Source organism: Ylistrum balloti, unplaced genomic scaffold (assembly GCF_031769215.1).
Source record: "Ylistrum balloti isolate Yb309-2 unplaced genomic scaffold, AGI_CSIRO_Ybal_v1 Utg370732, whole genome shotgun sequence".
NCBI lineage: Eukaryota > Metazoa > Mollusca > Bivalvia > Pectinida > Pectinidae > Ylistrum > Ylistrum balloti.
Genome location: NW_026782432.1, coordinates 331,169 through 347,287, shown reverse-complemented (window position 1 = coordinate 347,287; position 16,119 = coordinate 331,169). Strand labels below are relative to the sequence as shown.

Here is a 16,119-nt window from a genome sequence, read left to right as displayed (position 1 = left end):
CTGGAAGTTTATTACGCCATTTCAGTGCGTTAGACAAATACACAGGAGGCCGATTGATGATTAAAAGCGATCTCTCTGTCATCTCCAGCCTTGATGGCTTCTTTATGACCTGTATGGCATTTGATGTAAAATTCAGAGAGAACGTGTGCAGATCCCGTTAAATACCACAAGGAAATCACGAATACACGGAGTTTGTGGTTAATTACAGAAATAGTGGTTCTGATGATAATTAGCAATTATTTCTGTGAAGCAGGTGTTTTAATTAGACGTACATCGTAGTACTACTTCAATGAACGGTAGAGAAATAAATTTTCAATTTTACTGGTCGCCCGGAGCGCTCTGTGATTCAATTGTCCACCAAAAAGGTTCACCGAATCCCACAAGAACATTTTCTTTCGTTCGATTTCCTGCAATGACCTTTGGCCTATCAATCTCCCACATGCACACATTTAAAAAACTTGACCTCAACATTTTGCTCGAGTTGGCCCCTTGATTAGACGACAACTAACTGACACATAGGGATGTTCACTGACACTTAAATCGAAATCAAAACTTTTACAGCATATAGTCGAATTCAGTATCACTTACAGTTTGTATCGGAAGTTAAGACACATTAGTAATACTTTGAAGAAGCAACTTCTGAATACCACATCACTCCAGCGTTCCAGTCTAAAGTCAAAATGTTGCTTCATACAACATCTCGTTCGCATATTGGTATTTCAGAGCTTTCGCACTTTTTAAAATTATTATAATATAGTTTCATTAACTTATCCGAGAGGTAAATATTAAAACGCGCTTCATTTCTTCTATAACAAAATCAATATCGAGCACATGAACTCAATTAATCATTAAACTTGTCATCACTGTATTCATTTCCTTTGTCATCACCGTGTTCACTTCCTGTGTCATCACCATGTTCACTTCCTTTGTCATCACCGTGTTAACTTCCTGTGTCATCACCGTGTTCACTTTCTGTGTCATCACCATGTTCACTTCCTTTGTCATCACCGTGTTCACTTCCTGTGTCATCAACGTGTTCACTTCCTGTGTCATCACCGTGTTCACTTCCTTTGTCATCACTGTGTTCACTTCCTGTGTCATCACCGTGTTCACTTCCTTTGTCATCACCGTGTTCACTTCTAGTGTCATCATCGTGTTCACTTCCTTTGTCATCACCATGTTCACTTCTAGTGTCATCATCGTGTTCACTTCCTGTGTCATCACCGTGTTCACTACCTGTGTCATCACCGTGTTTACTTCTAGTGTCATTATCGTGTTCACTTCCTGGATCATCACCGTGTTCACTTCCTGTGTCATCACCGTGTTCACTTCCTGAATCATCTCTTTTTATATCATCATTTTTATATCATAAACGTTTAGGTTGGTCCATTTGCCGACTTCTTGTGTGATAAATCAGCCGATATTGTGGTGTCGGTGTCCGATTTCTACCAATATTATCTACTTTCGAATTCATCAGTATAAATTCTGTAGACTCCTGGTTTTACCATGCTTTATCGTTATACTATCGTATAATGTGCATACTTCCGGTTCATCAGTGTCAACTTTCTGTTATATTAATCTGTCTCCCTACGACTATATCAATATGTACATGGTTCATTAATCAAATTCCTGAGCACGTTGTCGGTTTCCTTTCAATCAAGCAATCTACTTCCGGTTTCATCAGTTTTCGCGCCTTTTCATCAAGGATTCATCTTTTCGTAACGGAAATTTGTTGTAGTCTTTGGAAATTAACTCCCGATGTTTGTCGGATTTCTGCGAGATGTTGCGATGAGATTTCGACGTTTTGATTGGTGGTTCTTTACTTGCGCGGATTGAGATAAGCTGGTCTCTATACACGGGACAGCTGTGATGGAAACATCTCATGTCATAAATGTTACCAACAATAGGTAAATGTAATTATCATGTGTACCGTTAAGACTTACGTCATTCTATGATACAACAACGTGTCGCGTCAAACAGATTTTATTGTATTGTCAGCTTGACAATATGATAACTGTCATATATATATATACATATTTTCTATACTGACAATTTTTATCGACCTCGGTTTTTTTAGATCACTTCTAAATACACCCATTACAATTTAAAAAAAAAACATGAAAAGCACAATATCAATATGATAAGCATTCTTTTCAAAACTTATTTTTAATTTTTCAAATTAAGTTGATAGAACTGTGTTTGCGTATATGTTGTAATCATGTCACCGCCCTCTGCTGTAAACAATACGGTCCAAATCTGTTTAAATAGAAATGTTATTTGTAGTTGATTTTCAGTAAATTTAATCTGTTTTATGCGTCAACGTTTTTGGTCACGTTTTACAGTGTTAAAGTATTTTACTCTCAGCGTGAAAGTTGTATTGTGTTTATCAAAGTGTGACATGTTGAAAAATAACTCTTATATACCACGGTGTCAACAGAACAGCAAGCAGCTCAAAATCAATATAACGAGAAATCAGAATAGACACATTCAAATGTGTCGGCCGTGTGGCCAACAGACGCTTACAAATGTGTCGGCAGTGTGGCCAACAGACACTTACAAATGTGTCGGCCGTGCGGCCAACAGACGCTTACAAATGTGTCGGCCGTGTGGCCAACAGACACTTACAAATGTGTCGGCCGTGTGGCCAACAGACGCTTACAAATGTGTCGGCCGTGTGCCTAACAGACACATACAAATGTGTCGGCCGTGTGGCTAACAGACACATACAAATGTGTCGGCCGTGTGGCCAACAGACGCTTACAAATGTGTCGGCCGTGTGGCTAACAGACACATACAAATTTGTCGGCCGTGTGGCCAACAGACGCTTACAAATGTGTCGGCCGTGTGGCTAACAGACAGATACAAATTTGTCAGCCGTGTGGCCAACAGACGTTTCCAAATGTGTCGGTCGTGTGGCCAACAGACGCTTACAAATGTGTCGGTCGTGTGGCTAATAGACACATACAAAGTTTAAGAAATGTGGATTGGAGGTAAAAAAATCCGACTCTCACTTTTGTAAAGAACTATTTTGTAGTCTCTTTCACCCGAAATTATTTTTCTATTTATAGTAACCGTTATCTCGATCTTTGAACTCTGAAATCCTACATATTGCGATAAGTATCAGAGAGAACGTTCTGTGATATAAGATTGTTATATGACAGGCCTTAATGAATTCGCACAACGCATTTTATTGTAAAACCAATTTTCTGTATATAGTAACGGTGATTTCGATCACAGATTTCCACACATGAAAAGTTGTCAGTCTCACTCGGCTTGACATAACCGTGCCTTAACAGTCAAGGAAGTGACGTAATCGTACAAAAAATTGTTATAATAATTGTCACATTTGATCTTTCATAATGAGTGAAGTTGGAGTGACCTTACGATGTTCATGTTATTGTAAGACAACAATCATTGAAATGCATTTATTGTTATCCTAAATAGATTAAGTGATTGTCGGGAAACACTTTTTCGCTACATCCGAAATATTTATTTATTTATTCATCTATTTGTTTGTTTGTTTATTTATCTATCGTTATGTGTCATGAACTTTTTTTGTTAATAAAACAAAAATATTGTTAGATTTCACAAAAGTGGTAGCCTCGTTTTAACATATTATCGATTCATTTATGTAAAAAAGACAATTCTCTTGATATGAACGTTTTTAAACGCTTGGTGGAAAGGCCTGAGGTATTCAATTGAACATAACCTTGTGCATACTGTACAGCAAACATCCACTGAGAAGATAAGGGTCTGGAATTTGGAACAAGAAAAGAAATTTGTAGTGTATATTTACACATGAATATCAGGAGTCTGTTCTCGCGCCAAATATCCTCCGGTGACACCACATGATGACAAAAGTTCGAACCTCACTATCAGTTTACCGGCTGATTAAACGTGCGGATGTTTACTGGCTTTTTTAAATACGACGAGGCGTGAATTCAAGGTTGAAAATTTCTTTCCTTTAATTTAATACTTTTAAAAACAATGTTGCCTTTGGTTGTCTACAAAGATCAGTTCCTGTTGTCTTTTCCTTGATATGTCGACACATCAGTTCCTGTTGTTGTCTTTTCCTTGATATGTCGACACATCAGTTCCTGTTGTTGTCTTTTCCTTGATATGTCGACACATCAGTTCCTGTTGTTGTCTTTTCCTTGATATGTCGACACATCAGTTCCTGTTGTTGTCCATGTCTTGTTGGTCTATCTATTGACGGGTTGATGTTGGTTGTTTTATTCCACGTGTACAACATAACGACTAATTACCAATGTTTATGGTAGAGGTAATGATGTATACCTTCCGTGATCACGATCTCATTACGTAATCAAATTTGTCGATGGTTATAAATGTTTTTATTCCATCAGGTATTGTATTACCTATTCTCTTTGTCGTGTTTACATAAACTTGTTTTCTAAATAAAAATGACCTGTAACAAGCAGATCTAAAACACACCACACAAATTAATCATAGAGCATGTTTTATAATAACAAGTCTGTGCTGTACACGTGAAACAAGATCCTGGTTCAGTTGAGCTTTACACAGCTCGGTTGAAGTAACATTAGATAAGTGATATCGTTGCAATTAACTTGATATCGGTAAACGATAACTATATTTAATTTGTTTTGACTATTTTACATGTAGTTTCCCAGGTTCATCATTAATGAGATTTAAACAAAGTCCGTGTCGTTGTATACAAAATATATATGACTAAACTGTCTATTATTTAGCAGTGTAAGTTCTTACAAACGTGCTCGGCATTACATGCAGTTTCTTAGAATTATAAATTTCTGTTTATCTGATGTCTTTTTGAAAAATGTGAATACGTTTCCGTAATATTCCTTCATATTCTAAGAACAAAATACGTGATTCATTTTCGTCCAGTGTTAAATTCGCCATGAACTGCATGTATTCAAGTTTCCTATCAAATCAGCTAGTCTCTTTCTTTGTCTAATTGGCAAAAGCACAAAACAAACGAAAGTGACATATGTTCTGTAATTTGGTTGTAAGTGAGGTTACACAATAAAGTTGTAATTTGGTTGTATGTGAGGTTACACTATAAAGTTGTAATTTGGTTGTAAGTGAGGTTACACAATAAAGTTGTAATTTGGTTGTAAGTGAGGTTACACAATAAAGTTGTAATTTGGTTGTAAGTGAGGTTACACAATGGAGTTGTAATTTGGTTGTAAGTGAGGTTACACTATAAAGTTGTAATTTGGTGTAAGTGAGTTTACACAATAAAGTTGTAATTTGGTTGTGAGTGAGGTTACACTATAAAGTTGTAATTTGGTTGTAAGTGGGGTTACACTATAAAGTTGTAATTTGGTTGTAAGTGAGTTTACACAATAAAGTTGTAATTTGGTTGTAAGTGAGTTTACACTATAAAGTTGTAATTTGGTTGTAAGTGAGGTTACACAATAAAGTTGTAATTTGGTTGTAAGTGAGGTTACTCCATAAAGTTGTAATTTGGTTGTAAGTGAGTTTACACTATAAAGTTGTAATTTGGTTGTAAGTGGGGTTACACTATAAAGTTGTAATTTGGTTGTAAGTGAGTTTACACAATAAAGTTGTAATTTGGTTGTAAGTGAGTTTACACAATAAAGTTGTAATTTGGTTGTAAGTGAGGTTACACAATAAAGTTGTAATTTGGTTGTAAGTGAGTTTACACAATAGAGTTGTAATTTGGTTGTAAGTGAGTTTACACAATAAATTTGTAATTTGGTTGTAAGTGAGGTTACACAATAGAGTTGTAATTTGGTTGTAAGTGAGTTTACACAATAAAGTTGTAATTTGGTTGTAAGTGAGTTTACACAATAAAGTTGTAATTTGGTTGTAAGTGAGTTTACACAATAAAGTTGTAATTTGGTTGTAAGTGAGGTTACACTATAAAGTTGTAATTTGGTTGTAAGTGAGGTTACACTATAAAGTTGTAATTTGGTTGTAAGTGAGGTTACACAATGGAGTTGTAATTTGGTTTTAAGTGAGGTTACACTATAAAGTTGTAATTTGGTTGTAAGTGAGGTTACACAATAAAGTTGTAATTTGGTTGTAAGTGAGGTTACACAATAAAGTTGTAATTTGGTTGTAAGTGAGGTTACACAATAAAGTTGTAATTTGGTTGTAAGTGAGGTTACACAATAAAGTTGTAATTTGGTTGTAAGTGAGGTTACACAATAAAGTTGTAATTTGGTTGTAAGTGAGGTTACACAATAAAGTTGTAATTTGGTTGTAAGTGAGGTTACACAATGGAGTTGTAATTTGGTTGTAAGTGAGGTTACACAATAAAGTTGTAATTTGGTTGTAAGTGAGGTTACACAATAAAGTTGTAATTTGGTTGTAAGTGAGGTTACACAATAAAGTTGTAATTTGGTTGTAAGTGAGGTTACACTATAAAGTTGTAATTTGGTGTAAGTGAGGTTACACAATAAAGTTGTAATTTGGTTGTAAGTGAGGTTACAGAAAAGAGTTGTAATTTGGTTGTAAGTGAGGTTACAGAAAAGAGTTGTAATTTGGTTGTAAGTGAGGTTACACAATGGAGTTGTAATTTGGTTGTAAGTGAGGTTACACAATAAAGTTGTAATTTGGTTGTAAGTGAGGTTACACAATGGAGTTGTAATTTGGTTGTAAGTGAGGTTACAATATAAAGTTGTAATTTGGTTGTAAGTGAGGTTACACAATGGAGTTGTAATTTGGTTGTAAGTGAGGTTACACAATAAAGTTGTAATTTGGTTGTAAGTGAGGTTACACAATAAAGTTGTAATTTGGTTGTAAGTGAGGTTACACTATAAAGTTGTAATTTGGTGTAAGTGAGGTTACACAATAAAGTTGTAATTTGGTTGTAAGTGAGGTTACACTATAAAGTTGTAATTTGGTGTAAGTGAGGTTACACTATAAAGTTGTAATTTGGTGTAAGTGAGGTTACACAATAAAGTTGTAATTTGGTTGTAAGTGAGGTTACACTATAAAGTTGTAATTTGGTTGTAAGTGAGGTTACACTATAAAGTTGTAATTTGGTTGTAAGTGAGGTTACACTATAAAGTTGTAATTTGGTTGTAAGTGAGGTTACACAATAAAGTTGTAATTTGGTTGTAAGTGAGGTTACACAATAAAGTTGTAATTTGGTTGTAAGTGAGGTTACACAATAAAGTTGTAATTTGGTTGTAAGTGAGGTTACTCCATAAAGTTGTAATTTGGTTTTAAGTGAGGTTACACAACAAAGTTGTAATTTGGTTGTAAGTGAGGTTACACAATGGAGTTGTAATTTGGTTGTAAGTGAGGTTACACAATAGAGTTGTAATTTGGTTGTAAGTGAGGTTACACAATAGAGTTGTAATTTGGTTGTAAGTGAGTTTACACAATAAAGTTGTAATTTGGTTGTAAGTGAGGTTACACAATAAAGTTGTAATTTGGTTGTAAGTGAGGTTACACAATAGAGTTGTAATTTGGTTGTAAGTGAGGTTACACAACAGAGTTGTAATTTGGTTGTAAGTGAGGTTACACTATAAAGTTGTAATTTGGTGTAAGTGAGGTTACACAATAAAGTTGTAATTTGGTTGTAAGTGAGGTTACACAATAGAGTTGTAATTTCAGTTGAGATTTAAAATGCATTTAATGTAATTAAACCATTATCGGAAGATAACATTTAATTTTATCCAAGATGTACTCTACCTAACGTTAATTATTCATTAAGTATTTTTTTGTCAAATGACGTCATGTGACCATGCAAACGAAATAAACAAAGATTTATATCGATATTTGTGTTACAAACTTACGGACAGACTCTCCGTACATACTCTCTGTACAAACTCTCCGTACAAACTCTCTGTACAAACTCTCCGTACAAACTCTTTGTACAAACTATCTGTACAAACTCTCCGTACTAACTCTCTGTACAAACTCTCCGTACAAACTCTCCGTACTAACTCTCTGTACAAACTCTCCGTACAAACTCTCTGTACAAACTCTCTGTACAAGCTCTCTGTACAAACTCTCCGTACAAACTGTCCGTACTAACTCTCTGTACAAACTCTCCGTACTAACTCTCTGTACAATTTCTCCGTACAAACTCTCTGTACAAACTCTTCGTACAAACTGTCCGTACTAACTCTCTGTACAAACTCTCCGTACAAACTCTCTGTACAAAAACTCCATGCTAACTCTCTGTACAAACTCTCCGTACAAACTCTCTGTACAAACTCTTCGTACAAACTCTCCGTACAAACTCTTTGTACAAACTATCTGTACAAACTCTCCGTACAAACTCTCTGTACAAACTCTCCGTACTAACTCTCTGTACAAACTCTCCGTACAAACTCTCTGTACATTTTTTCCGTACAAACTCTCTGTACAAACTCTCCGTACAAACTCTCCGTACTAACTCTCTGTACAATTTCTCCGTACAAACTCTCCGTACAAACTCTCTGTACAAACTCTCCGTACTAACTCTCTGTACAAACTCTCCGTACAAACTCTCTGTACAATTTTTCCGTACAAACTCTCTGTACAAACTCTCCGTACAAACTCTCCGTACTAACTCTCTGTACAAATTCTCCGTACAAACTCTCTGTACAAACTCTCCGTACAAACTCTCCGTACAAACACTACGGACAAACTCTATGTACAAACTCACTGTACAAACTCTCCGAACAAACTCTTCGTACAAACACTACGTACAAAATCTCTGTACAAACTCTCCGTACAAACTCTCATTACAAACTCTCCGTACAAACTCTTAGTACAAACTCTTCGTACAAACTCTTCGTGCAAACTCTCTTTACAAACTCTCCGTACAAACACTCTGTACAAACGCTACGAACAAACGACGGAAAAAGAAAATAAAGTTGGAAAATAACACAGACTTCGGGTATGTTTGGTACACAGATATAATCTTGCACATTTTATAAAATATTACGTTTTTGAAATCTGGTGAATGACATTCCCGACAATAATATGTATTTTATTTCAATCTGACCCCAGACGGCTGTTGTTGGTTTAAAGAGACGGACCAACCGGACGCAGATGTTTTGATATGGTGTACTTTCGTTATCGATATATAATATACTGTTAAAACTACAAGTATTGATCGATGATCTAAGCGACCCGATATTTCAGCACAAGATGTCTGTTATGAAAAAATAACTCTTTCAATTTATCAAAGAAAACTTATCTGACTTGTTTTAGGGAGGAATTTATCAATTGATTCCGCGAGTACATATGTACATATGATGGTAAATAATGATAAATAGATCAATCAATATAGGTATTGTTTACCTTACAACAGAACGACCAACTTATTGTTTTATTAAAATATTCTAACACAGGCGGTGATAGAATGGTTATCGAGAAAAATAAATCAAGTAAAAAAATAAAAGGAAAAAGAAAAATTGGGGAAAAGAACACCCCCACCCCTCACCCATTCACACCCACCCCTCACCCATCCACACCCACCCCTAACCCATCCACACCCACCCCTCACCCATCCACCCCCACCCCTAACCCATCCACCCCCACCCCTCACCCATCCACCCCCACCCCTCACCCATCCACACCCACCCCTCACCCATCCACACCCACCCCTCACCCATCCACACCCACCCCTCACCCATCCACACCCACCCCTCACCCACCACCCCACCCCTTCACCACCACCCCTCACCCATCCACCCCCACCCCTCACCCATCCACACCCACCCCTCACCCATCCACACCCACCCCTCACCCATCCACACCCACCCCTCACCCATCCACACCCACCCCTCACCCATTCACACCCACCCCTCACCCATCCACACCCACCCCTAACCCATCCACACCCACCCCTAACCCATCCACACCCACCCCTAACCCATCCACCCCCACCCCTCACCCATCCACCCCCACCCCTCACCCATCCACACCCACCCCTCACCCATCCACCCCCACCCCTCACCCATCCACACCCACCCCTCACCCATCCACACCCACCCCTCACCCATCCACACCCACCCCTCACCCATTCACCCCCACCCCTCACCCATCCACCCCCACCCCTCACCGATACTTCACCACACCTCTCCGATCCTCCGCGACCCCTCACCGATCCACACCCACCCCTCACCCATCCACCCCCACCCCTCACCCATCCACACCCACCCCTCACCCATCCACACCCACCCCTCACCCATCCACACCCACCCCTCACCCATCCACACCCCACCCCTCACCCATCCACCCCCATAACCCACCACACCCACCCCTAACCCATCCACACCCACCCCTCACCCATCCACCCCCACCCCTCACCCATCAACACCCACCCCTCACCCATTCACCACCACCCCTCACCCATCCACACCCACCCCTCACCCATCCAACCCCACCCCTCACCCATCCACACCCACCCCTCACCCATCAACAACCACCCCTCACCCATTCACCACCACCCCTCACCCATCCACCCCCACCCCTCACCCATCCACACCCACCCCTCACCCATCCACACCCACCCCTCACCCATTCACCCCCACCCCTCACCCATCCACACCCACCCCTCACCCATCCACACCCACCCCTCACCCATCCACACCCACCCCTCACCCATCCACCCCCACCCCTCACCCATCCACCCCCACCCCTCACCCATCCACACCCACCCCTCACCCATCCACCCCCACCCCTCACCCATCCACCCCCACCCCTAACCCATTCACCCCCACCCCTAACCCATCCACCCCCACCCCTCACCCATCCACCCCCACCCCTCACCCCCACCCCTCACCCCCACCCCCACCCCTCACCCATCCACACCCACCCCACACCCATCCACACCCACCCCTCACCCATCCACACCCACCCCTCACCCATCAACAACCACCCCTCACCCATTCACCACCACCCCTCACCCATCCACCCCCACCCCTCACCCATCCACACCCACCCCTCACCCATCCACACCCACCCCTCACCCATTCACCCCCACCCCTCACCCATCCACACCCACCCCTCACCCATCCACACCCACCCCTCACCCAACACCCACACCCACCCCTCACCCATCCACCCCACCCCTCACCCATCCACCCCCACCCCTAACCCATCCACACCCACCCCTAACCCATCCACCCCCACCCCTCACCCATCATCCACACCCACCCCTCACCCATCCACACCCACCCCTGTGACACCCACCCCTCACCCATCCAACCCTTCATTAAACATCACCACCATCCTGTATTACAGTTAGTAACCCTTCATTAAACATCACCACCACTGTATTACAGTCAGTTACCCTTCATTAAACATCACCACCATCCTGTATTACAGTAACCCTTCATTAAACATCACCACCATCCTGTATTACAGTAACCCTTCATTAAACCACCACCATCCTGTATTACAGTACCCTTCATTAAACATCACCACCATCCTGTATTACAGTTTCATTAAACATCACCACCATCCTGTATTACAGTCACCCTTCATTAAACATCACCACCATCCTGTATTACACTCAGTTACCCTTCATTAAACATCACCACCATCCTGTATTACACTCAGTAACCCTTCATTAAACATCACCACCATCCTGTATTACAGTAACCCTTCATTAAACATCACCACCATCCCGTATTACACTCAGTAACAATTCATTAAACATCACCACCATCCTGTATTACACTCAGTAACCCTTCATTAAACATCACCACCATCCCGTATTACACTCAGTAACCCCACCATCATTAAACATCACCACCATCCTGTATTACAGTAACCCTTCATTAAACATCACCACCATCCTGTATTACACCCTTCATTAAACATCACCACCATCCTGTATTACAGTACCCTTCATTAAACATCACCACCATCCTGTATTACAGTAACCCTTCATTAAACATCACACATCCTGTATTACAGTCACCCATCCTGTATTAAACATCACCACCATCCTGTATTACACCCCTTCATTAAACATCACCCCATCACCCCCTTCATCACCACCATCCTGTATTACAGTCCACCCTTCATTAAACATCACCACCATCCTGTATTACAGTAACCCTTCATTAAACATCACCACCATCCTGTATTACAGTAACCCTTCATTAAACATCACCACCATCCTGTATTACAGTAACCCTTCAATAAACATCACCACCATCCTGTATTACAGTAACCCTTCATTAAACATCACCACCATCCTGTATTACAGTAACCCTTCATTAAACATCACCACCATCCTGTATTACAGTCACCCTTCATTAAACATCACCACCATCCTGTATTACAGTAACCCTTCATTAAACATCACCACCATCCTGTATTACAGTAACCCTTCATTAAACATCACCACCATCCTGTATTACAGTCACCCTTCATTAAACATCACCACCATCCTGTATTACAGTTACCCTTCATTAAACATCACCACCATCCTGTATTACAGTAACCCTTCATTAAACATCAACATCCTGTATTAGGAAAAAAAACATCACCACCATCCTGTATTACAGTAACCCTTCAAACATCACCACCATTGTATTAAAAAATTGATCACCACCATACTGTAATTTCTACAGTACCCTTCATTAAACATCACCACCATCCTGTATTACAGTAACAAATATACGATGTTTTTTGTTTACAGTTCACCCTTCATTAAACATCACCACCATCCTGTTCACCTTCATTAGCCTTCCTGTATATATCCTTCATTAAACATCACCACCATCCTGTATTACACTCAGTAACCCTTCATTAAACATCACCACCATCCAAGGCTGTTATTACAATTTTAGGCAGTACCCTTCATTCATCCTGTATTACACTCAGTAATTCACATCACCACCATCCTGTATTACAGTAACCTCATCCAAATAAAGGCTGTGTATTCATTAAACATCACACCATCCTGTATGTATATATTAAACATCACCACCATCCTGTATTACAGTAACCCTTCATTAAACATCACCACCATGCTGTATTACAGTAACCCTTCATTAAACATCTTGTGATGACTTTTTAAGGTTGTATGGTATCTTATGAGAGTCTAAGGCAGTATGCTTTCCTGTATTACGTACTTCATTAAACATCACCACCATCCTGTATTACAGTAACCCTTCATTAAACATCACCACCATCCTGTATTACAGTACCCTTCAAAACATCACCACCATCCTGTATTACAGTAACCCTTCATTAAACATCACCACCATCCTGTATTACAGTTACCCTTCAATAAACATCACCACCATCCTGTATTACAGTAACCCTTCATTAAACATCTACACCATCCTGTATTACAGTCGCCCTTCAATAAACATCACCACCATCCTGTATTACAGTAACCCTTCATTAAACATCACCACCATCCTGTATTACAGTAATATAAACATCACCACCATATTACAAACATTGTTATTACAGTAACCCTTCATTAAACAATCACCACCATCCTGTATTACTTTGCATTATACATTTGTATTACCCTTATTAAACATCACCAATCCTGTATTACAGTCATCACCACCATCCTGTATTACAGTATTGACACAAATCTTCATTAAACATCATTAAAATATTATCCTGTATATGTGTTTAACAGGTATTACAGGAACCCTTTCACTTAGAACATCTTAGTGACCATCCTGTATTACAGTAACTTCCTCCAAATCCTGTATTAGTTATTCATCATCACCACCATCCTGTCACAGTATATTTCAAGTAAACATAGCATTGTCAAAGCTTCATTAAACATCACCACCATCCTGTATTACAACATTTTACAGGTTAACCACCATCCTGTATTACAGTAGCAAAAATACAGTAAAACATCAATTGTGTTACAGTATTCATTAAACATCACCACCATCCTGTATTACAGTCAACCCTTCATTAAACATCACCACCATCCTGTATTACAGTAACCCTTCATTAAACATCACCACCATCCTGTATTACAGTAACCCTTCATTAAACATCACCACCATCCTGTATTACAGTTACCCTTCATTAAACATCACCACCATCCTGTATTACACTCAGTAACCCTTCATTAAACATCACCACCATCCTGTATTACAGTAACCCTTCATTAAACATCACCACCATCCTGTATTACAGTAACCCTTCATTAAACATCACCACCATCCTGTATTACAGTAACCCTTCATTAAACATCACCACCATCCTGTATTACAGTAACCCTTCATTAAACATCACCACCATCCTGTATTACAGTAACCCTTCATTAAACATCACCACCATCCTGTATTACAGTAACCCTTCATTAAACATCACCACCATCCTGTATTACAGTAACCCTTCATTAAACATCACCACCATCCTGTATTACAGTAACCCTTCATTAAACATCACCACCATCCTGTATTACAGTAACCCTTCAGTAACAGTACTTCATTAAACATCACCACCATCCTGTATTACAGTAACCCTTCATTAAACATCACCACCATCCTGTATTACAGTAACCCTTCATTAAACATCACCACCATCCTGTATTACAGTAACCCTTCATTAAACATCACCACCATCCTGTATTACAGTAACCCTTCATTAAACATCACCACCATCCTGTATTACAGTAACCCTAAAACATCACCACCATCCTGTATTACAGTAACCCTTCATTAAACATCACCACCATCCTGTATTACAGTAACCCTTCATTAAACATCACCACCATCCTGTATTACAGTAACCCTTCATTAAACATCACCACCATCCTGTATTACAGTAACCCTTCATTAAACATCACCACCATCCTGTATTACAGTAACCCTTCATTAAACATCACCACCATCCTGTATTACAGTAACCCTTCATTAAACATCACCACCATCCTGTATTACAGTAACCCTTCATTAAACATCACCACCATCCTGTATTACAGTAACCCTTCATTAAACATCACCACCATCCTGTATTACAGTAACCCTTCATTAAACATCACCACCATCCTGTATTACACTCAGTAACCCTTCATTAAACATCACCACCATCCTGTATTACACTCTATCACCCTTCATTAAACATCACCACCATCCTGTATTACAGTAACCCTTCATTAAACATCACCACCATCCTGTATTACACTCAGTTACCCTTCATTAAACATCACCACCATCCTGTATTACAGTAACCCTTCATTAAACATCACCACCATCCTGTATTACACTCAGTAACCCTTCATTAAACATCACCACCATCCTGTATTACAGTAACCCTTCATTAAACATCACCACCATCCTGTATTACAGTAACCCTTCATTAAACATCACCACCATCCTGTATTACAGTAACCCTTCATTAAACATCACCACCATCCTGTATTACAGTAACCCTTCATTAAACATCACCACCATCCTGTATTACAGTAACCCTTCATTAAACATCACCACCATCCTGTATTACAGTAACCCTTCATTAAACATCACCACCATCCTGTATTACAGTAACCCTTCATTAAACATCACCACCATCCTGTATTACAGTAACCCTTCATTAAACATCACCACCATCCTGTATTACAGTAACCCTTCATTAAACATCACCACCATCCCGTATTACACTCAGTAACCCTTCATTAAACATCACCACCATCCTGTATTACAGTAACCCTTCATTAAACATCACCACCATCCTGTATTACAGTAACCCTTCATTAAACATCACCACCATCCTGTATTACAGTAACCCTTCATTAAACATCACCACCATCCTGTATTACAGTAACCCTTCATTAAACATCACCACCATCCTGTATTACAGTAACCCTTCATTAAACATCACCACCATCCTGTATTACAGTAACCCTTCATTAAACATCACCACCATCCTGTATTACAGTAACCCTTCATTAAACATCACCACCATCCTGTATTACAGTAACCCTTCATTAAACATCACCACCATCCTGTATTACAGTAACCCTTCATTAAACATCACCACCATCCTGTATTACAGTAACCCTTCATTAAACATCACCACCATCCTGTATTACAGTAACCCTTCATTAAACATCACCACCATCCTGTATTACAGTAACCCTTCATTAAACATCACCACCATCCTGTATTACAGTAACCCTTCATTAAACATCACCACCATCCTGTATTACAG

At 39.6% G+C, this 16,119-nt stretch overlaps 1 protein-coding gene across 1 annotated transcript in view; it reads right to left on the bottom strand.

The window, feature by feature from the left end:
- Positions 1 to 940: 940 nt before the first annotated feature.
- The window catches only part of LOC132557836 (uncharacterized), a 36,961-nt gene continuing 21,782 nt past the window's right edge, over positions 941 to 16,119 (bottom strand). The window contains exon 2 of the mRNA XM_060222362.1: positions 941 to 1,343. Coding sequence (XP_060078345.1) covers positions 941 to 1,343 — 403 coding nt within the window. The remainder of the gene's footprint in view (positions 1,344 to 16,119) is intronic.